The sequence below is a fragment of the Acanthisitta chloris genome, unplaced genomic scaffold, assembly GCF_000695815.1.
Source record: "Acanthisitta chloris isolate BGI_N310 unplaced genomic scaffold, ASM69581v1 scaffold10544, whole genome shotgun sequence".
NCBI lineage: Eukaryota > Metazoa > Chordata > Aves > Passeriformes > Acanthisittidae > Acanthisitta > Acanthisitta chloris.
The window spans coordinates 33,953-57,398 of NW_008668775.1; the positions used below are offsets into that span (position 1 = coordinate 33,953).

General features: G+C 45.5%; 1 protein-coding gene across 1 annotated transcript; it reads right to left on the reverse strand.

The window, feature by feature from the left end:
* Nucleotides 1–1,615: 1,615 nt before the first annotated feature.
* Nucleotides 1,616–23,441, reverse strand: WDR3 (WD repeat domain 3; the record flags this gene model as incomplete). Its single annotated transcript, XM_009073073.1, has 26 exons — nt 1,616–1,768; nt 2,362–2,455; nt 2,942–3,070; nt 3,550–3,593; nt 5,306–5,353; nt 5,902–5,994; nt 6,801–6,866; nt 7,130–7,180; nt 8,927–9,061; nt 9,176–9,287; nt 9,437–9,537; nt 10,234–10,290; nt 10,976–11,111; nt 11,547–11,632; nt 13,859–13,960; nt 14,334–14,427; nt 15,193–15,423; nt 15,726–15,821; nt 16,739–16,836; nt 16,915–17,016; nt 17,957–18,067; nt 18,515–18,610; nt 18,957–19,035; nt 20,661–20,779; nt 21,200–21,409; nt 23,406–23,441. Coding segments are annotated over 26 exons (2,679 nt in total), but the record flags the coding sequence as incomplete, so codon positions are not given.
* Nucleotides 23,442–23,446: the final 5 nt, after the last annotated feature.

Genomic DNA, 23,446 nt, shown 5'->3' on the forward strand with positions numbered 1-23,446 from the left:
CCCTCAGCCTCTCCTCACAGCACTTGTGCTCGAGTCCCTTCACCAGCCTCGTTGTTCTTCTCTGGACCTGCTCCAGCACCTCAATATACCTCTTGAATTGAGGGGTCCAGAACTAATCTAGGTGTGGCCTCAACAGTGCCGAGTACAGGGGCAGAATCACCTCCCTGGTCCTGCTGACCATGCTGCTCCTGATCCAGGCCAGGATGCCATTGGCCTTCTTGGCCACCTGAGCACACTGGTGGCTCATGTTCAGCTTCCTGTCTATCCAAACTCTCAGGTCCCTTTCTGCCTAGATGCTCTCCAGCCACTCTGTCCCCAGCCTCTGTAAATTACAGCAGCAGTCAGAAATATCTGGCAGAACAGCATGAAGATTGCTATTTCTATAGAGACTGAGACCCACCTCCTGGAACTGGGGCACAATGTGCTCCTGTAAATCACCCAAACTGAAGAAGAAAGCAAACAATCAGTACCCTAACAAAGTTACTTACTAACAAAATTTGTTCAAAGCTGTGCTGCTTTAAAGGCTGAACAACTGTCTGCCTTGTGCATAACTGCTAGTAATAGAGAACCTCAGTCAAAGACAGCAGTCAGCAACAACTGAGATGCAATTAAAAATCCACAGCTCAAGTCAGAAGTCCTGCTTTGAGTACCCAGATCAGAGACATAAGCCCAACAATCAGCAAAGTACTCAGAACCAACTTCCACCACATCCACCAAAAACCTGTGATTACTGGTAAAACAGACAGCACGTACTACAAACTAATAACTTAGCAACAGCAGCACAGACTTGCTCACTTTATTCTGCCCCACTGCCCTTGCTGTGAAAATAAATAATCTGGTCTGCCACAGGACAAGTACAACATTGCAACAATCCAGTGCAATTTCTACAAACCAGAGCAAGACCCATGCAAATAACCAGTGCTTCTCATGGTCAGTCTGCCAGTTCTCCAGAACAGCAGAATCCTTGCTGTCAGCCCTTTCATTTGCTTCCACTGATTTTATTCTCTGTAAAAAAAAATCCTTTGATAACTGACACATAGGGCAAGACAGCTGAGGCTTTACTAGAGACATACCAGGACAACACACTATGAACAAAGCTGTCTCACACAGCATACATAAATATGCCTTTAATAGAGTGTAACCAAGTTCTCCCACTTCTGCAGAAGTCACAGAGCTTTGTCCAGAGGCCACACACCACCAGCAGGTATCAAAACAGTATAAAATCTTGCCAGCTGCCTTCCCTGGGCAGGGCATGGTCTCACCAGCAGTCCATGTGCTGGATTCATGATGTCGAGTCAATGCTGCCAGAATGAGCTGATCTCTTCCACAGGATAAATCAACTCCATTTCTAATGCACTGGAGGAAGAGCACGTGCCTTTCACAGCCACCTCAGAAACAGTCCAAATGCATACATTTGCAGCAGACTACAGAGAGTTCACCTCAGACAGCCATTCTGAGCTGGGTTTACATGCCAAGTTATACCAGATAGGGAAAGCACAGACTTTGTCCCAGCCACTGGACATCATCAGAGATGTTCAGCCACAAGAACACTTCCATGGCCAGCACTGAGGTTACATAATTCCATCCAGGTGTGCTGAGTCTTGTGCAGCAAATGCTAGAGCAATGCAAGAACCATCTTGTCTTTCTTCTTCCTCTTCCTCTTCTCCTCAAAACGTTCAGTAGCATCAGCAAAAAATGTCACCTCACCCTTGGCCTCAATCTCCCTTTTCAGGAACTGCAGCCCTGCCATGTTGAATCCCAGCACATCCTGCAGAGACAGACCAGCACCACATGGTTAGGCACACCTCAAGCTTGTGAGGGGACAGAGGGTCCTGCACTGGCCACCTTCTACTAAGAAATTATTACAGCAAGACAATCCACAGATTCAAAATAAGCAACATTTAAATAGCAAACAGTTGGTCCTGCACTCTGTTCACCACAGTTCTCTCAAGAGCAGCTATAATCCACTGTATTTTTTGAAAGTCACACTGCTGACAGGCACCTTAAGTTGCTTCTGGGAAGATGCACAGTCTGCATTAATTGAGATAGCAGCCCACAGAAGAGACCAAGAGAAACAGGAAGTTTATTTATCTCCTGCATATTTAGAAACTAGAGACCCAAATAGACGTAACGGAAAACCAAGAGCAAATAAGAGAGGGAGCATGAGTGCAAGCGCATTACTGGGTATTCTCACCTGAGCAAGAACATAAGGAAAAGGCAGCCTATTTGTAAAGGAGGAGGAGGATGAAACGGGCTCAGACCCCCAACCATCTTTCCCACTGGACACCAGAGACAACACATGCTCCCAAACACTGGGCCACTTTCTGGATCCTGGAAAAAAGGGGAGGGTGCAACACTCACCCGGACCTCACTGACTCTGGAGATGGTGGTTTTCTTCAGACTTTCTATCACTGTCACCAGCATGTGGTTGCTTGTGATCTGCCCAAAATGTATCCTGGGAACAAAGTACGCAGTGAGGTATTGCAGCATGGTTCTCAGAAATATTAGAAAGCCCCTCTTCTGAGCCTCTGTGCTTTCTAGACATACTTTTTTTTCTTAAATTAGGCTTCCCTAGACCAGTACTGTAACAGGCATGGACAGATTTACCTGAAAAAGCTATTTTCTGAAGTTTAACATACAGTAGTTCAAAGGAAAGGTCTGAGAACAGGCTCTACAATGACTCTGTGCCACCAACACTGCTGCTTCAGACTTGATGTAGGGTATTTCATACCAACAAGACTTGGAGCACCAGGACCAGCAGCTCCATCTGGGCATGTCAACACTGCATCCAATCAATCTATTCCCACACACCATTTACTGCAGGCTCTAGTGATTCTTTTATCTCCTGCAGAGACCACATCTTTATTCTCAAGGATGCTTCCCAAGAGCTTCAGGCCCAAAGACATGTAAGAAAACTCAAATCCCTTCTCGCTTGACTCACTTGAGCAGGAAGAGGAGAGCTCGGCACAGGAGTTCAACATCTGAACCCAGGTGAATATATTCATTGAAGAGTCTGAGCAGGTCAGGGACATAGGAGAAGGGCAGTACCAGGAGAGACTCTTCAAGCTCACTGAGGAAAAAGCAAAGGGACAGAAGCATTACTGTTAGCCACTGCATTGCTACAGATGAGCAGGAAACACTTTCATGTAGGTAGGTTCTGGTACAAAAGCTGTGCTGAGCATTTCTCACTGCTTGTCTGTGACTGCCCACAAAGCACAGTGCATCTGCACAGACTGCAGCCCAGGCCAGCAGGCATCTCCTGGCAGAGGGTGCAGGCACACAGCCTTCCCTCCTCAGCATCCCCAAACTGCTCTTCAAGCAGCCAACCCACATTCACCAGCTTCATCCCACACTCCCCACGGAAGGAACTATTTTCAGTCCCCAATTCCATGCATGCTCCAAAAAGAGGCTGCCAGCAACAGTGACTCCAGACTCTCTAGCACTGCCCATACCTAGCATGAGAAACCATTCAAGGCCTCCAGCCAGTGCTGGGCATAAAAATCCAGCACTGTCATAAACTTGTTCAGCATTAAGGCTCTTGGGACTCACCTTGACTTGACCTTCTTGAAAACTTCTAGCACATATGCAGAAGGCTGTAACAGGAAAGACACAAGCTCTGCTTATCAAAAAATGTTCCAGGACCAACATGCCTGAAGATGCATTCCACATAGTTGAAAACATGCAATCACATCTTGTGAGACAGACAGATCAAGGTGAATTGAACCTTCAGCTTCAATCAGCTGCCGGTCTGAGAAGTCCTCCCTCCTTAAAACATAAACCCAGCCTTTTCAGGATACTCTACACTGGTGAGGAATATTGTGAAAATTCTAATTTATAGTCAACCAGCTAAATCACCTCAATTCACTTCAATGAATCTTGTACAAACTGGATAAAAAGCTTGGTGAAACAAATTAAACATACAAAACCTTGCTCAAACACATCTCCCAAATGACTCCTGCTACTCCTGTATGTCTCCTGAAAGTGTTTGACAGATGCACAGTAGAGCTGGGAAGTGCCAAAAGTGCCTCTAACTACTAAGTCATAGGATTTCTTTCACTTCTGTTCAGTCTATCCAACTTTTAATTAAATAGACCTATAAACACGGAGGAAGGGACAGAAGGGCTCTTGCAAGGTGCTCACAGGTAATTACAAGGAAGACAAAAGGCTCTTTTCATCTGGCATTGACATGCAGCCTCAAGCAGCCTAGTCTACTGGAAGGTGCCCCTGCCCACTGGCAGTGGGGTTGGAACTAGACAATCTTTAAGCTCCCTATGATTCCATGAAAAGGGGACAATGAGAAAACAAGGATCTTTCTAAGGGTATGTAAAAACACAGTCTAGCAGTGCACACTGGAATAAACCAGGAAAACAAAAACTAGTCTACTCAAGAGTAGTAAATTTTTATTTATAAATTAAATCCATGCATCCATGTCTATGTATTTGGCAGTATGTCAAAAATTCTCAAATTTATTGAAAACTGTTGTGTAGTAATATGACATGAGTGAGTAAAGGTGCCAGCTCCAGCTTGCAAGCCCTTGACATATAATTATCATACAGAATTTTCGCCATGTAAATCTTCAGGAATAGAAACAGAATCAGTAACTGCTGTACCAATGCAACATAAGTATACCTGGGCAGCTACAACACAGCCTTGCCTTGCCCAGAGCTGCCTTGCTGTGCTTACAGCTGCACAGGCAGTGATTTAGGATCAGGGAGCCTTCATGTGCTTCCAGCTCCTGCTTCTTGAGTCAAGGCAACACAGTAGGGATGTAGGGACGAAACATTCCACAAACAGAGTTTCTCCCAAGAGGATAAGCAACTGTCAGCACAGCAAGTATTTTTGTTCATGGTCTGACATACCGAAGCTCATCATGGTCATTTCACCACACAACACTACAAGCCTTGTAGCTGTGCTTTTACCCAGCAGCCCAGCATTTGGATTACCACGTTTTTCCACGACTTTGGAAACTGGTTCAAACTCCCTTCTCTATGCAGTGGACTCAAACATCACCCACCTCCAAATAAATTGCTAGCTACTGGGCCACAGGATTTCATTCACCCCTGTTTAACCCTGGTGGGGATAAACTTTTGTAACACACATGCAAGGCATTAAAAAAGAATTTAAAAACCCACCAAAACCCCACTAACATGAAAAACCCAAATCATGTTCACTTCACACAAGTGCAAAGTTTTCAAGTTGAACCGAGTAGTCTTTCCCCACAGCAGCCCAGTGTTTTGGCTCAGCCAGCAAAACAACCAGCCCCACTCCAGTTGAGAATGGACCATGGCCTGAGCATTCCACTTACTGTAATATTTCCATAGGCACGGAGGATGGGATTGATAGGAAAGGGAACCTGGAGACACAGAATGGGTTAGAATGAGCACATGTGTGCACACAAATGCATATTTAGAGCAAAATTTCAGCCACAGCAGAAGAGAGATTTTTATCAAGTGCCTTCCTGAAATTCCGATGCCTCCACTCTCCCCAGAATGTCACTGAAGGCCTCATTTGCAGCCACCAGACAATCTCATTCTCAGACATATCTGACTACCTCAAATGTATGTGAATTTTCTTCCACTGTCACTTCTCCCACTTACAACACAGCCCCTTATTTGGTATGAAGTGTCAAAATAAAGGCAAATACTAGGTTTTGGGATGAATTTGCAGCGGGATGCTATCCGAGGGATAAAACTTAAATCCTATTGTGGCTTTAAACATAAAGGTCATTGGGAAGAACACACCACTAACCATGCCCCAGAGCATTTTAGTTCTCCAAAGATTTCAGCAAATGTTTCTGGCTTCTGGCTGTACTGACTTTATCTGCATGCTTAAGCCTTTCCATCTGAGCTGGAAGGATATACCCAACACACCCCGGGACTCGTACACTCCTGAGTCTTTTACCTCCTTTCCTGCAGCTTTGCATATGGCATTGTGTTCCTTTAGTTTTGCCATCTCTTCTCTGTACAGCTCGATGGCTTCCATGATCTGCTCAGCCTGTGCAGCACAAGAACAGCAAGCACATCAGTGACACCAGACAAGCCAAAGTAAAGCGCAAATGGGCAAATGGAGGTGGAAGTAGAGGGGCTGACATGAAGCACCACAAGGCATCTTGCCTAGTAACCTCAGCTCTGGACTGCACCAGTACCCTGAGCACATCAGTAATGACCTGAAGATGTCACACACCATCCACATTCCCTGCACTGCTCCAGGTGCTCTCTGCTGCAGCTTCAAATGTTGTCTTGACATTGAACTCCACCCCCAGCAAGCAGTACCCCCACTTTGAGACACGAGCCAGGCACAGCCCATTTTGAGTATTCAGATTAAGGACTTCCTCTGATTTACAAGAGTACAAGACTGTTGAAATCTGCAGCCATGAAATTACCCACCCCACCTTCCTGATACACTTCCCACCTCAAGCACAATACATTTCCACCTTTCACAGATGCCCATGGGACTATGCGAGGCTTGATGCCTAGAGAACATCCCAGCTGCCTTGTGCTCCGTTGAGCTACGAATCTCACAGGGCAAGAGCAGTCCCACCTGTCCCACATGTAACAGGCAGAGAAAGCTGCAGTTACAGGAACCTCACACCTCACTGCCTGGAGAGATATCAGGAGAATTCCTGGTGTATGACCCCTTCCTGATGGCCACAGAGCAGGACAGACTGCTCTTGCAGGCAGAGGCAATCTGCCCCTATGTGACAACACAGGCTGCTGTCACAAAATGCTCCGACCCTGTGCTATCCCCCCTAGAGAGACTGCTAAGGCAGAATGCAATCCTTGCAGACCCCACAACCTTACCGCTTTGATGGTTTCGATAGTCTTCTTTCCTGCCAGCCCTGTCTCTCCTTGCGTCTCTCCAGCCACCTACAAAACACAAGAGTTGCAGTTCTGTCCTTCCACAGCTGAGCAGCTGATACACACAGGCAGCTGAGCAGCCAACACACGTGGACATCCTGTACAGCAGGCATCCTATCACAAGCCATACTGAAAAAAACATCAGCCCCACTCCCGAAACTGGTCATTTATCTGGGGAGAAACAGGACTCCCCAAATGCACAGCTTTTCCTTAGGAGCAGAGGCTCTGTTCTGTATAGTCAGTCTGACACATGCTCAGACGGTGCAACTCACCACAGGCTGATCTTCTTTTGCCACACTCTCTTCATATTCAGCTTCTCGTTGCTACAGTGGATGAGAACAGAATATATTAACAGGGTGAGCAGGCAGTAAGTAATGGTACCAGTCCCTTCCAGACTGGCTGAGGAAGGGAGCCTGCAGCTTCATGCATCCCATTGCAAAACCAGGCCAAATCAGCAGAGATCGACAATACCAGTGCAAAATGCCCACCTGTCCCTGGTCTTAACCCCGCAGTAAACTGTATAATCTCACAGGCAGAAAGAAACCAAAGTCTCTGTTCTGAATGCAGGAACTGCCCTTAGCCCACCAAGCTGAGACAGACACCAGGACAGTTCAGCAGCAGACCTTTCATCAGTCACACAGCACAGAAAGAACAAGCCTAGAAAAGTCCCAGGGTTGACCTAGCCTGCAGGAGGAAAGAGCCCCTGGTCTGACATCTCTCACGTGAATAGGGCATCAATTACATCAATGTGTAATTCACTGCTGGTGTATTCATGCCCAGCTTGCTACTCAAACTTGACCCAGAACACACTTTTCTAGAATCTAGAAAAGAAGCTGTCTATCTCTCATTTTACCACCCACCAACACTGGGCATCGAGATAGTTTCACAGTATGTCAAGGGATTGAAATGGACCTTAGAGATCATCTAGTCCCAACCCCCCCCTGCCAGGGACACCTCTCACTAGACCAGGTTGTTCAAGGCCCCATACAACCTGCACTTGAACACTGGCCAGGGTTGGGGCATCCACATCCTCCCTGGGCAACCTGTGCCAGTGCCTCACCACCCTCACATTAAAAGATGCTGTCTATGGGTCAGCACTTGTAAACAAACTGGGGCAGAAACCCCCAAACATGTACTGCAGGTTTCTCATGCACACCTACTTCTGTGTTTTTGCCTCCTTCCCTCATTGTGGTTTGAGAACTGCTTTAATAACAGGTTACAGACACAAGCTCCTCTGAGGGATACAGCAAAAAGACAAGAGCTACAAATCGTTCCAAGAGAATCTCCAATTGGATATGTGAAACAAACACATCCACCAACCCCAGTGGTGGCTCAGCATTGGAACAGGTGCACAGACAGCCTAGCAAATGTCTCCTTTGGAGATCATGTCAGCATATCAAGACAAGTCTCTGAGCAGCCTGATACAGTTATCCTGCAGTGAGCAAATGCTTCGACTAGAAGGCCCCAGACTTTCCTTCCTATTGAAGTTCTTCTGTGCATCTTGACTCCTCACATGCTCAAATCCAATACAAGGGGCTTCTGCCATTATCCCTGAACCCTGGGGCCTGCTACTGATAGAGAATTAACCTCTCAGAGCTGGAAAAGGGGAAAAGAAGACAAACTACATTTAACAGGAGTGGTGCTCTCTATCACTCTACAACAGCTGAACTGCCTCTCAAGCACACTTGAATTGAAAGGAGCACAAGAGAGTAAAAGGTCAAATACCATAGCCAACAGATCTGCAGAAAATCACAACTATAAACCAAAGTCTAGGAAGCAGAAAAGAAGCAAAGCAGAAAGCAAGTTAGCCAGGCATCTGCAATGCAGCACAGACAGGCAAGCACCTACAACACCTGCAGTGCTGTCTCCAGACAGCTCAGGACACAGTCCCATCATGCAAAAGGTGACAGACAACCCTGGGCACCCCAGCACCAGGCTGTGGTTAGTAAAAAGCAAGTCTGTGTGGAGCCAGACTCTTCCACAGTGAAAATATGAGCAAACTGCCTACTGGGGAGAAAACAGGTCTGGCAGTTGCCTTTGGCAACTTTTAGCAAGGATGCAACTCTCACCATCTCCTTCTCCTCTTCCAAAATAAGTGGCTCCCTTGTCCTTTCCCAGAGGCGCAGGGATTTGTCATGGGATGCTGATACCACGTAGTCTCCATTGGGACTGAGTGCCAAACACCACACCTCGTGGTGATGCCCCTGCATGGTAGACAGAAGGGATAACACATCAACACTATCCAAGTCCCACCCCTGAGGAAAGTGCTGCTCATGCAGGGATAATGTTTCCTTTCAACAGTCTCTACAACTTCCTACCTCCAGTGTCTGGATATGTTCAAATTTATCTGCATCCCACTGCTTTATCTTGCCATCCTTCCCAGCTGTGAAGAAGAGATGGGATTTCGCCACAAACTGCAGATACATCACACTAGAAGAGAAAAAGGCTCAAATTTACCCACTTGGGAATCATTGAAGACCTCCCCCCACTCTATGCTGGACAAAAGGATTACTGCTGAATCACAGCCCCTTAGAGACAAGACACTCCAAAACCCAGAGATGGTGTAGGATTTGACTAACCTGTCATCATGAGCAAAGAGAGAACGGTGACAGTCTCCGAAATCCAAGCCCCAAATCTTCACATTCCTGTCAGCAGAGCCAGTTGCAATTAGAGTCCCATCCTACAGAGCAACATAGAGAGAGAAGGGTGTGGGCAGCTGGATGGCAGCCCAAGGAACTGCTGCTGACCCAGTGATTAAGCACTGCTGGGTAGGCAGACACCTGGCTCCTGAAACACCCTGCTGACCCCTCCAGCTCCTCTCACCAGGTTGGCCCATGCTTGTGGTACTGGCACAGCCCACTGATAGGACACTCACACTCCTCTGAACCTCTGCAGGCATTCACTTCTATCTTGACATTCTTAGCTTTCAATGAGCCTCATTCCAAAGACACCTCAGACCAAGATGCAGCCCAAGAATGAACATGCATGAAGAGCCTGCTCCATCTCAGCACCTGCTCTCTGCTCCCACTAGCAAAGAATTCATGCTCCTCTCACACACTCAGTGACTTTAGCGGAAAGTGAGCTGTACCTTTCAAGATGAGTGTAGGGAGTGTAGGTAACCACCACATTAATTTTGAGTTCCACTCACCTACAAAATTCCCGGGTCGGTTCTGTCACACCCATAACTCTATTACCCCTTCCAGTGAGCAAAGAATTGTGGAATAAGGAGTAGCTTTCTGTGTCCCATCCAAAAACTGCTAAGTTGGAAGCAAAGAGGTGACAAGAAAGCACTATCCTAGAGACCCTGTTGCCAGCAGAGGTTCTCAGTCATCCATATCAGGACAGTCCCACCTAACACAGCCCTAGTGATACTTACATAGCAGATGTCCATACACAGCACTGGCAGCTTGTGTCCATACAGAGAGAGGAAAAACTGAAGCAGAAGAAAGGTGTCTCAGTTAGACATGCTGGGTAGAGACCTGTCAAAATATCAAGCTCCAGGCTAGCTCTGCCACAGCAGCTGTCTTTCTAGCACCGCCCCACTTCCATTCTTACCCTGAACACTGTTATCAGCAGGACCATGATGGCAGAACTGAGAGAAGGGTGGAAGTACCTAAGCAACCTGAGCTAACTCTGGTGCTAATCACCACTGCCTATAGAGTTTACCTCTCTTTCTCTCTGCCTGTTAGCACTGACCTGTCTTCTGTCACTTCCCAAACATTCACGTGCTAAAACACAACTCACAAAACCACTACACACTGCTCACAAGGTTCTCCTCCCCAAGGCTTTGCCTCTCCTATGCCTACTTAATGCCACACATGACATCTATCCCCCCCTTACAGTGCACCACCATGTCCACAGGGTTTAGAATGAACCTTGCCACCTGCAGGCTTAGAACACTTCCCAAATGAAAAACAGACCTCCTCCCCAGTGTGGGACAGCCATGATTCTATTTGGCTTGCTAGCAAACAGGCACCTGAAGCAGGATACACAGTATCTCTTTGATTCTTACTAGTGTTCCACAATAAACAGACATTTTCCTATGTATTTCTTCCTGATCCTGCAGACTATAATTACATCACTCCCTGCACAGCCTCAGAGCCCATCTGGTCATGCACCTTGAGTGTGTCAATGTAGAAAATCTTCACAGTACAATCCAGTAAGGAGACAGCTAACAGCTTCTGGTTGGGGCTGTACCGCACACAGAGAACATCCTCATCCAGCTGCAAAATGCGCACATGTTTCATGGAAAGCCTGGCAGCAAGAAGGGGGGAAAAAATAACTGTTATCCCAAAGAAGCAAGTTAGCAAGAGGTATGAATACAATTCCCACGTTGCACCCTGGGAAAGCAAGTTAATTCTAACACACAGCATCTCATTCCTCACTACAACTTTTAAAAGACAGGACTGGAAATAAGCACAGTACTGAAAGCTGATGAACTTCACTGTTAAATAGACCCAACGTGATTAGAAGCTAAACTCACACACAGAAGAGGAATCAGAATGTGGGAAGTGCCCTTCTCCAGCTAAGTTCAGGCCTTCACAAAACAGCACTGAGCTCATACTCTTCTCCACATGATACATGTAGATGTCATGGGCACTTCTTGCCACACATAGTCAAGGACAAAGCACCCATCAATAACAATGGATACTGCACCTTAATGTAGTCTAGAAAGGTTTATTTTCTCACCTTTTCTGAACACTGCTCTCATCCTTCACAAACTCAAACTCCCAGAACTTGACACATTTATCAGCACCTCCTGTCACAAAGCCACGCTGCAGGGGAAAACAAAAGTTATTGTGAAACTAGTTTTGCTACAACCCAGAGAAATTCTACAGCAAGGAATTACCAACACACAAGCGGGTTTTTGAAAGGCCCCACATTCCTACAGCATAAGTGATTAAGTGGACACCATGAGAAGCACTTGCTGAGGTTAGAGCATGCACTATCCATGGGCTGAGCCACAACAACCATTTCAAAAGCTCTAGCAGGAAGGTCTAAGACAAAGACCCCAAAAGTAAATCAAAACCTGGACTGAAACTCTGAGACTGAAAGCAGTCACCTCAGCTGCAGGTGATGACATGCTTGTGTTTTGTGGGCAACTTGACACTCTCACTGTTACTGGATCACACACATCTTACTATCACCACCCCCCAGCAGAGCCTTCCAAAGGAAAACCAATTCAACACAAGCAGATTTCTACTGCCAGGGTGGTTAGGCCAAATAGGGTAAGTATGTGCATGTAAAATAAAAACATTAAAAAACCCAAAACTTTTCAGTAGTACCAACCCACTTCTGGAAGGAATTATGAGAATCATTAAACAGCAATTATCAGTACTCATGGGTTTAGTAAACTTTTCTCCTCTGTTCTGCTCAGGAAAAACACATGTATCCTAACCACATTACAAGACAGTGCTGAAAAACTGCTCCAGAAACTGACAAGGCTGTCAAAAAGTAGCTACCCATGTCAGGTATACAAATCAATGGTTCAAATCCCCCAAATCCACAACTTCTACAGCACTGAATGAGGTACTCTCAACTGTCAATGTCCATTCTCAGCAGTCTCAGAGATACTGGGGGAGATCCAGGAAGAAGCTAACGTAACACCGTAACTCAGACAGAGTAAACAGGCAGGCCTGGTAACTGTGAGCACGATCAACAGAAGTAACAGGTACTTGCAGTTTCTGTCAAATGAAGAAAGTAAACAGAATATGGAGAAAAGAGCTTATGGAAAATTGATTTGATGGGGATTACTCTTTTCCTTAAGATTAAAAGTGTAGTTGGTAATAGTAATACTGTTGCTCTTGCAAGACATGCCTCTTGGTCTTGTGTTACATACTCATTACAAAATTAGGAAGATATAATTCAATGAAGCACATACTCCCTGGGTCAAAGACCAGCTAAGAGGTTTCAAAGCCTAAGTTTTAATGAGAAATACCTAATAACTTGACATTGTGCTGCTTATGGATTTTATGCACTGCTAGAAAACCAATTAAATGTATCTACATAATGTCAGAGCTATTCAATCTATCTGAAAAAAGTGCTCAAACAGAATCAAAAACTTATACATTAGGAAGCAAGGACCTAAGCCCCACACATATCACAGTATCAAAGAGTCAGTAAGTTGGCAGGGGCCACAGTGGTTCATGTGGTCCAACCTCCTTGCTCAAGCAGGGTCATCCTCTCACAGTAAGTTCTTCCTCACATTCAGGTGGAACTTCTGTACATCAGCTTCTGACCACTGCCTCTTGTTCTACTGCTTGGGTCCACCGAGGAGAGCCTGGCTCCATCCTCTCAACACCACAGGATTATTATCTGAATACACATACCTCTATGGAGTTATGGCCAAAAGAGCTCACTAAGTCCTTGGATGGATTCAAAAGGCACTGGTACAATCGCCATCCCACAGTGCCCCAGATCCTGGGGCCACCAGCAAAAGAAGGCTACAGTAACTTAAGTACCACCACAAGAACAATTATGAGCCTGGAAAACACATCCTGCAGGGACAGAAGTTCAGCCTAACAACCATCAGATAGATGGAGCGAGCAATTTGGTCACTCAACAAGAGTGCAATATCAAGATCTTTAATCCAGCAGACAAGCAGCAAATTTAACACAAAGGATAGTCAGCCACTGCAGCAGGTTATGAGGGGCTGAAACTCTCCACAGCTGGAACACATCCGTGAGGTATGTATTGCTGAACATACAGGACTCCAGCAGGGAAGCCTGAGTGTTCTCAATCATGCAGAAGCCAGAGGAGGTGATGAGGATGGCCCCACTCAGCCCAAAGACTCATTGCCATGTGCCACATAACTAGTAAGACATTTCATCAAGTTGGGCATGTATCCACAGTTGAAGTTCTTAGACACCACCAGCTGCATCCCCCACCTCCCAGGATGATTGTTCCCATGCTACCATCAGTAGCACAAATGCAGTATTATAGGAAGGAGCTACATGAAAAGATGGGCAACAGGTGATACTTAGAAGGGTGGCTTGAGTTACCTGGTCTGGTGCAAGAGCAATGGACCACACTGCCCCATCGTGAGCATTAAGTGTCTCTATCAAACTCCCAGAAGCCAGGTCATACAGCTGCAGCTTCCCTGTCTGGGGACAAAGATACACCACAGAGGACAAATTAGCCCCTCCACTCATGACACAAGATTGCTCCTGGCAGAGAAGCTTCCCAGCCACCCATCTTCCCAACAGCCAGCTTCATTAAACAGCTGTTGCCCACAGATGGCCAAACTCCTGAACTCCATCAGGGACTTCCCAAAGCTCTCCCCAGCTGTCCAGCTCAAGCCACAAGAGCCTCATAAAAGAGTCTGGGACTAGAGCAGAACCTGACTGTCAAGAGAGGTTTTTACACCTAAAACAGAGCACTCCAGATCAGGAGATGCAATGCACTTTCTGTGAGGGTGCCTAAATGACACTTTCATAATGCATTTCCAGACCTGGCATGCAGCAGAACACTCTTTACCTTGGTGCCAATGATGACCTGGCGATCTCCCGGGACGAAGAGCGAGCAGAGTGCGTACTCACAGTCCATCGTCCGGATGCTCTGCAGTGTTGATCTGTGGACAGATACAGCCCAAAACCTCTTATCACACACAAAATTTGCTCCACACAGTGGGACACACTCCAGAGTGGCCTCTGCCCACACCTATCTTTTCAACTGTATCAGAAGATACACCAACACCACCCTATTGATCCAAACACTCATCCAGCAATACTGCCTAAGAACATTTTCCATAAAAACATGCCATTATGTAATCCACCATCATGACATACTGCTGTTGTGAGCAAGAACAGAGGTCCTGATTTCAAACAGCAATTCCTGTTGTATAGCAGAGGAGGGAGGAGTATACGACACCATGCTCAAAAGAAAGAGAGCTTGAAACTGGCACCACTCAAGAAAGACTTGGACAACACACTGTCTAGATCAACACAGCAGCCTCCTCAGTCTAATACTAGATCCTTTAGATAAGATGACAAGAAACCCACATGTTGCCTAAAAGACAGGCAGTGGCTAGTCTAGGGTAACGTCTTATTAAAACAAAAAAAAACCCCAACACAACAAAATAACATTATGCTGGACTGCTATGTATGACCTTTGTGTTTAGACCTTGTGTTACAATTTTAGCTCTATAGCTTCTCAGGTTCCCTAATAAGGAAAGAAGTTGAATAGTTTTCTATTTGCTTCCTTTACTTCATTCACTATTATAAATCTCTCCATCGTCCCCTCTTCCTTATCACTGCTTTTCTGGACACAGCATGCCCAAGTTCCCTGAGACTGACACACATAGGGCAGAGGAGACTGACCCAACAGGACTGCCTACCTGTTCCAAATCTTTACAGACTCTGCAGCTGCTGACAGAATGGCAATGTTGTCAGAGCTAAAAGCCAACGTCCTGACATCACTGCGGTGGCCTCCAATGGCTATCCTGGATGCACGGACAGCCTGTGGGACTTGTGCTAACGGGTCCAGGTTGTATGACTCAATGACGTTGTTCTGGAGCAGCAATACAATCTTCAGCTCTCCTTTTGGAGAGAAAATCAAGTCAAATGACCTGTTTGATTAGACAAAATCAGAGGCAATAAGACAAGAAGTAGGATGGATCAAATACCGAGAATAACCGAGAAAGAGGAATATAGACAGTGCACACTAAGCCACAGAGATATGCAAGAAGGTGACCACTTGTGGAAGAGGTGTTAATGGACTGGAGATAATAGCAGGTCTCTCCCCAGGTCCAAACTGAAACAGTTGTCATGGGGGAAACTTCTTCCACCTCTCCCTATACTGAGCTGGGCAGATCTCTCCCCAGTAGCTGCATAACCACTGCTCAGACTCTACAACAGACTTTCCACTCACTTGATTTTAGAAGAAGCTTTGACGTTAGCGACCCGCTGAATCTCCTCCTGCAGGCTAAGCTCCACACTACTTTCAGGCTCCTCTTCGGAGTTCTGTCTAGAAATGTCAGATAAGGGAGGAGAGATTAAATGACCCAGCACAGCCAACACAAACTAACATAGAGATGAGAACAACATAAAGCAACCACTTAGCCTGCAGAAAGCAGCCTCTGTCTTATCCAGCAGTGCTGACTACACTTAAGGACGGGGTGAGACAGTGAAGTTCAAGTATGCAAACTACTAAAGAGATAAACTGTCCTAAAAAAGGTAACAACCTCTGGAGCCAAAGCACTTGAACAAGGCATCTCAGAAAGATGGATGCAAAACACACAATGGAAATTGTGTCTGAAAGCAAGATCAGCTTCTGCTCATCTCCTACCACTCACCAGAAGTCCTCAGCCATTGTGAAAATACATCTCCAGATTTACATGCCCTGGGCTTTAGTTTGTACCCTGGAGCCAGAAGTCTCCCTAACAATTCTGAGGTAACTGTTAAGTGCCAGAATATGCAGAGAGACACTCAATACAAAGTAAACATTAAGCTCTCACCTATATCACTGCCTGCTGTAAAACAGAAGATGAGATAGCAGAGTCACTCTGACTTCTCAGATGAAACTCTCATTCCTGTATGTCCTACTAAGGACTTACTTTGATGCACCAAGCAGTGTAAACAGCAATGTCAGGTAGAAGTGAGCAGCTCTGAAGAACCCATTTTATGTCCATTTCTTTGCACACATTAGTTTTTATTTTTATGCAGGGGGAAGACACAGAAAGAAAGGTATTTCCTTAGTCTCTGGGAGCAGTGTTCTCAGACAAGCACCAGGGATGCACAGGAACAGTGACCCCAAAATACAACAGCTAGAAAGCAGAATGACCAGTGGCTTGGACTTCAACCACTGTGTAATGCTGCTAAAGGGCTTTTTTAAGAGACCTCTGGACTCAGACAGCATCCAAATACATCCAAAAGACTGCTTACTTGGCTTTTTTCTTCGCTTTCTTCATTTTCTTTACCAATTTCTTCTTGACTTCCTCTTCAGAAAGGACAGAGAACACTTCAAGAACAGCATCTGTTCCCTAGAGACAAAACAAACAAATTCAAGGATATGCAAAGCCCTGGCTGGCTCTTACAAAGACTACACAGCCATTACTCACATGGCAGGCCAGAAACTTGCCCATTCGGTCTGTGGCAAGAGTGACTACTCGGTCTCTCCCTTCCCGCATGATGGATCCAACTTTGCTGCACTTAATGATGCGCTAAAGGGAATGAAGAAACAGCTTGTGTCTGAAAGGTCAAGTGATCTACTCAAGCAAACTTGATAAGGGAAGCCAAGAAGAGAAGGAGGAATGAACCTACAAGGTCCTGGCAGAGCAACTAGTAAGGATAACCTGGGACAAAACAAGCATTTGTGTGAGCTACAGGCTTATCTCCTTGTATTTTTGTTGAAGTTTAGACTAAAATAATCATTGACAGTCTCAGTAGAAGAATAACGTAACTTTACTGGCAAACCATACCCATTTAAGAGACAGAGCTGAATTTTTATGCTGCAAAGGCACCAGGGCTCAGTTCCTTGTTATCACCTTGTTAGGCAGACAAAGTGACAACAAAGACTCTTAAACAAAGGGTTGAAAGGAGAAAAATCCTCTGGATAGAAAGTTAGAAAAGTACTTAAAGTCAGGTATCTACTACAACTACAAACAGTCTAAGATCTGAGCAGTACCCCAGAAAGTTCCACCAGAAAGATATTCAGTAAAGTCCCCCGTAGCAGCACAAGGGGGAATGACTTCCTGCAATCCAACCTCATGTGGTATTTCATTGTGGTGTAATTCTCACCTCTCAGTTTCTGCTACTGACCTTCAAAGCTGAGCATCAGCACTGAACTCAGCAGCTGCCAACCAGCTAGTAACTATTTTATTCCCATGTTGTTTGATGAAAGAGCTCTATTAGCACTGCTGAACTTCAAACTTTTGTTAGTCCTCCTCAAACAGGAGGCAAAGAACAACTTTCACTGGAGAATAACGTGTATGTGTTTTGGCACACGTACGTTTTCCAAGTAGATGAGGCAGCAACTGCTGCTGAGGAAGTTGTTAGGAAGCAAGACAAGAATTACCACATTTTCCCTAACAGACTCAATATGACAGTGTATAAACCATGCAAATAGGGTTAGGCACAGACAGCATGGAAAACTAATCTTACTTCCTCAGGATGCTCATCCAACTCTAAGGTCTCATCCTCTTCAGTGTTTTCTTTTGCTTCATGTGAAGACCCTTTGCTTTTCTTGGATTCTGGCTCATCAAGGTCTTTTACCTGTTCATGGGGGGAAAATGCCATAAGGAATACATTAAACCACAAGAGCTTCAGTGTTCTGGTTCCTGTCTCACACTTCATTTCCCTGGAAGTACAATCTCCACACACTGGAGTGGCCCACAGCATGCCTGTAGTCATCAAGTGCTCCATGTCCTCCCCTGCTTATCATCCACCCACAAGACTGTCTTCTCTGGTCATAAGGCAGCAAGGTCTGACACACCTTGGAGATTTTTTCTGGGATGTGCTCACAGCTTCACTTGAAAGCTCAAAACAGAGAAAACAGCAAAGTCTATCCCAAGAGCAGCTTCTGGACCCCTGAGACAGCAAAGACATTGCTTTGGCTCTGTTTCCCAGAACTTCCAGATTCTAACAAGTTCCAATCTCATCTCAGTACAAAGACAAGCAGCAGTGCAAAGGGTGACTGAGGGGTTAGAGGGAATCTCTTACCTCCTGGATGTATGTGATATCCCACACTCTCAGCTCACTGTCAGCGCTCCCAGTGATCAGACGTTTCTCTTCGGACAGCAAAGCCATCCCCCAAACCTGTCCAGAGGCACAGTGTGAGGAACTGGCTTATGGCCCCTTTAACTATCATAACAACAGCAGAACATCTGTAATTGATTTATTTAAACAGCAACCAAAACCAGACTGGATCCAGCCGCAATCTCCTCCAGGGACAACTGTATTAGAATTGTCACCCGCTGCATACTGACAACAGCTCCAGGAAACTTTGGAAGTTTCTCATTTGCTCATTCCTAAAGCCTAATGACAAGTAGAATGTATGATGGTGATAGCTTACAACTCCTGAGAGCAGGGGAAGCACAGAGTGAGCCATGACATGTAATCCAAAGTCCCTTCATCTCAACAGCTCCCCACACATCGCCTTTACCTCAGTTCGGTGTCCAACCAGAGTTTTGAAGCAGTGCTGGGTGTCCAGATCCCACCATTTCACCAATGTGTCCTTACCACTGGAACAAAGAAGAAAAACACAAGATATGAGGAAAGATTGCTAGAGCTCACATGCTTAGAAAAGTGGTAGAAATACAAAAAAATCTAAAACACACCACAGCCTATGACAGAGCAGCTGCTCAGACACAATGTCACAAGCTATGCAAGAACAAAGTAGAGCAATCCAAAGGCACTGCAAAAAGCTCTCCAGCAGATCACTGAAAACTGCTTCCACCTCTGTATGCAGCTGCCTGTCCCCATGTCACACAGCCTTCATTCTTGCTTACTTCGGGTGAGAACAGAAAGCGCAAAGTGCTGATCAATTAATTCTAAAACTGCCTCTAAACATCCTCTCCACATTCTCAACCAGTGCCATGCCTGTGCATTGACCAGGCTACAAGAAAAGCAGATTCCTTCCTTTTGAACAATGATTTGGAGCTGCTTCTCCTAACAGAGAATTACAGCTGTTTCAGTCCTTCAAAGCCCACATAGGATTAGATCTCCTTGAAAATAAATTTCTGGCTCTATTATGCTACCTTGACACTACAAAAGCATCCAAGAAAAATAATTTCAGTATTTATACAGATTCTTTCAGTACATCCTACAAAAATTTAACTTTTTTTTTTTTCAACTTTGTTAGAGTCTATTTTCCTCTATAAGTTCCAACTAAATCAAGATAGAAAATTGTTCCATTGCTAACCTCTCTCAGGACAAAAAAAAGATAATTCTGCTCATGAGTGATATTTATTGCCCATCCATCTCTTTTGTTACATAGAATCCAAAAGTACTTGCAAAACTTCTAAACATGAAAATACCACAAAACATTCCTTACACAAAGGAATTCAGTTGGCTTCTTGGGCAATAAAACAACCTAAAGTAAGGAAACAAAACTTTGCAACCGCAGGAAAATGGATAATATCACTACTCTGTCAACAAAATAAAAAAACCACTGGAATTGCATTAAGAAATGGGTCTCATCTACCAAACCAACAAAATACTACCTTTTTCACTAGAAAAAAAAACAAGAAAAAAACCCTGCAAAACAAACTTGCTCTAATTTTACACTGAACTGACTGCATGTGCTTTTCTATTAACCTATTAGATGACATATTAATAAAACAAAAATTACTGGTATTTCAGCAAGAGTATCTTCTGCTAACCAACTATTATTAAAGGTATTTCAGTCAACCAGCACCTCCTGTCGAATAACTCAAAAGCAACTAAAAAACTACTCTGTCATCTTTTAATTAATTCTTATAATTACATCTTATGAGGAAGCAATTTTTCTGTTCCATACAGAAGTCTGCTTAATTCTTCAAGACAAACAGCAAAAAAGTTACATACACTAATGAACATTGTATCACTATTCCTTGCTACAATAATTCAAACTCGCTACATTTACCAACAAATTAAACCCTTTTCCAAACACTGTTTCTTCATTATGGTCATTTCAGTTCTGTTAACCACACCTGGATTCAGGCACCAGACTTAAAAAATATGTGGATGTGACAAAATCATATTCAAAGATGCTGGTGGGTCTGATATCATGAGTTAAGAAAAGCAAATGGATGCAGCACATAGGATGTGTAAATGGTGAGTAAACCCATGCCTGATTTCCTGATCAACAACACTCAGCCTGGCTCACCTGGTGACCAACAGGTTCTTATCCTTCAAGAAAAGGACTCGAGTGACAGCATCCTTGTGTCCTTTCAGCCGGTACAGACCACTCTCATTGATGACATCCCACACGATGACTTCTGTATCCTGAAACAGACAGTGTGTGTCCAAGAGACTGCCATCTGCCCCTGCCCAGTTTCTGCCACGAGACTGGAAGGATGACCTGAGAGCACACTTTCTCACTCTGCACTTGGATGGCAAGGGTGATTAATGCAAGTGGCATTCCTTCCCCAAAGGTGCATTCAGACTAATAAATGTATCTTTGTCCCAGCCTGAGTCACTTTTGCTATTCCTGACCTCCTAAGTTTCTTCACTTTAATAGCCCTACTCCTGCCCTGCAGGCCCTGCTGATTTCCAAGCCCTGTGCTCCCCAACTCCAACACTGTCTTGCAGTTCTAGCTCCTAAGAATCAAAACCCACTCAAAATACTGAAAGTTTTAGTGCAGGTCAGTCTTCTCCATGGAGCATCTCTGTGAAAGGGCTGTCCTGCAGATGTGCAACCCTTACCTTTGAGCCAGATACCAGCCGGCCACCCAGATGGTCATACTGCAGGGCTGTAACTGCAGCCCTATGTCCATTGAAAGTGACATTCGCTTCTCCACTTAGGAGGCTAAAGACACGGACTGATCCATCTTCATACCCAACAGCCAAATGCAACCCATCTGGAGAGGGGCAGAGGCAACTGACTTCCTGCTTGACACCCTTAAGGATAAGAACCTGCAATTTTTAGGAGACAAAACATGTATAATATTGATAAATGACATGTCAGAGCCAGATATTTACACAGCAGAAAAAATAAACTCTACTCTTCTACTGAACTTCCAACTGAGTGCTTCTGCCACTTTATATGTTTTTCAACTTCCTGCACCAAATACGGTGTCATTTGCCCCATTTTACAAGGAAATAGCAGCTAGAAGGGAGGCAGTTTCTCACAATCAATCAGGAAACTGGTGCAGAATGAGGCACAGAACTCAGCTCAGATTTCTGCCCCTGCACTTAGAGCACCAGACAGCAAGAAGCATTGTTTGAGAGCAAAGTATTAAAGTTTCTTCCTGACTCATCTTCTCTTGCTTGGTTTTATCACGTACAGAATCATAGAATCAACCAGGTTGGAAGAGACCTCAAAGATCATCAAGTCCAACCCTACCATCGTTACTAGACCATGGCACTAAGTGCCACATCCAGTCTCATCTTGAAAACCTCCAGGGATGGTGAATCCACCACTTTCCTGGGCAGCCAATTCCAATGCCTGATTACTCTCTCTGTAAAAAATCTCTTCTTAATATCCAACCTAAACCTCCCCTGGCAGAGCTTGAGTCTGTGCCCTCTCTGTCCTACTGCTGGTTGCCTGGGAGAAGAGACCAAGCCCCACCTGACTCCAACCTCCTCCTGGTTGTAGAGGGTGATAAAGTCTCCCCTGAGCCTCCTCTTCTCCAGGCTAAACAACCCCAACTCCCTCAGCCTCTCTCTCCTCATGGCACTTGTGCTCAGGTCCCTTCACCAGCCTCGTTGTTGCTCTCCTCTGGACCTGCTCCAGCACTTCAATATCCCTCCTGAACTGAGGGGCCCAGAACTAGACAAAGTATTCAAGGTGTAGCATAAGACAGAGCTGGTTTTCCACAGACTGCACAAGAACTTGAGAATGATAACAACATCTCCAAACCAACATAGTAGTCAGCACTCTAGGGGCTGCAAAGTAAATCCTGACCTCAGTTTGCAGAGGACAGTAATACAGTGATTTCAGAGTCTGACAGGAGACACTATGAGGCAAAGCCCTTCAAGTTATAGCTCACAACCTCCCTATGGGGAAAAAAAAACCACAAACTCCATGACATTCCTGATTCATCCCAGAACTTTCATACAGTGCTGGCCACCAGCTAAAGAGGGAGTGTGACAGCAATTACTCTTCCCCAGCTGAAGTACTTGAGTACACATTGAGTACTGTGCCCAGTTTTGGGCCTCTCACTACACAGACATTGAGGTGCTGGAGCATGTCCAGAGAAGGGCAACGGAGCTAGTGAAGGGTCTGGAACACAAGTTCTGTAAGGAGAGGCTGAGGGAACTGAGGCTATTTAGCTTGAAGAAGAAGAGGCCAACCCCCACCTGACTAGAACCTCCTTTCAGGTAGCTGAAGAGAGGAGGTAGGTTCAGGTCACCCCTGAGCCTCCTCTCTACAACTACCTGAAAGCAGGTTCTAGTCAGGTGCGGGTTGGTCCGTTCTCCCAGGCAACTAGTGACAAGATGAGAGGACACAGCCTTAAGCTGCACCAGGGGAGCTTTAGGTTAGCTATTAGGAAGAATTTCTTCACAGTGATTAGACACTGGAATGGACGGCCCTGGGAGATGCTGGAGCCATCGTCCCTAGAGGTGTTTGAGACTAGACATGGCACTTAGTGCCACAGTCTAGTTGACATGGTGGTATTAGATCACTGGGTGGGCTCAGTGATCTCAGAGGTCTTTTCCAACCCCATTCTGTGATACCGAGGCAAATCTGAAAGGATCCACAGTCAGATTCAGGCACAACATAGCCACAGCCTCATACCATAACCAAACCTCGCGCTGTGCTCACACTACCGAAGAGTGGAGGAACCTGTGGAGCTCACGCTTCCCTCCAACGCCACCCAGGGACACAAACACCTTTGCTTCCAGAGCTCCAAAAGCCCCGCACGCTACTGCGGCGCCCCATCACCCGCGGGACGGGCCCCGCTCCCACCTTCTCTCCTTTCCGCGTGTCCCACACGAAGACGTGCTCGC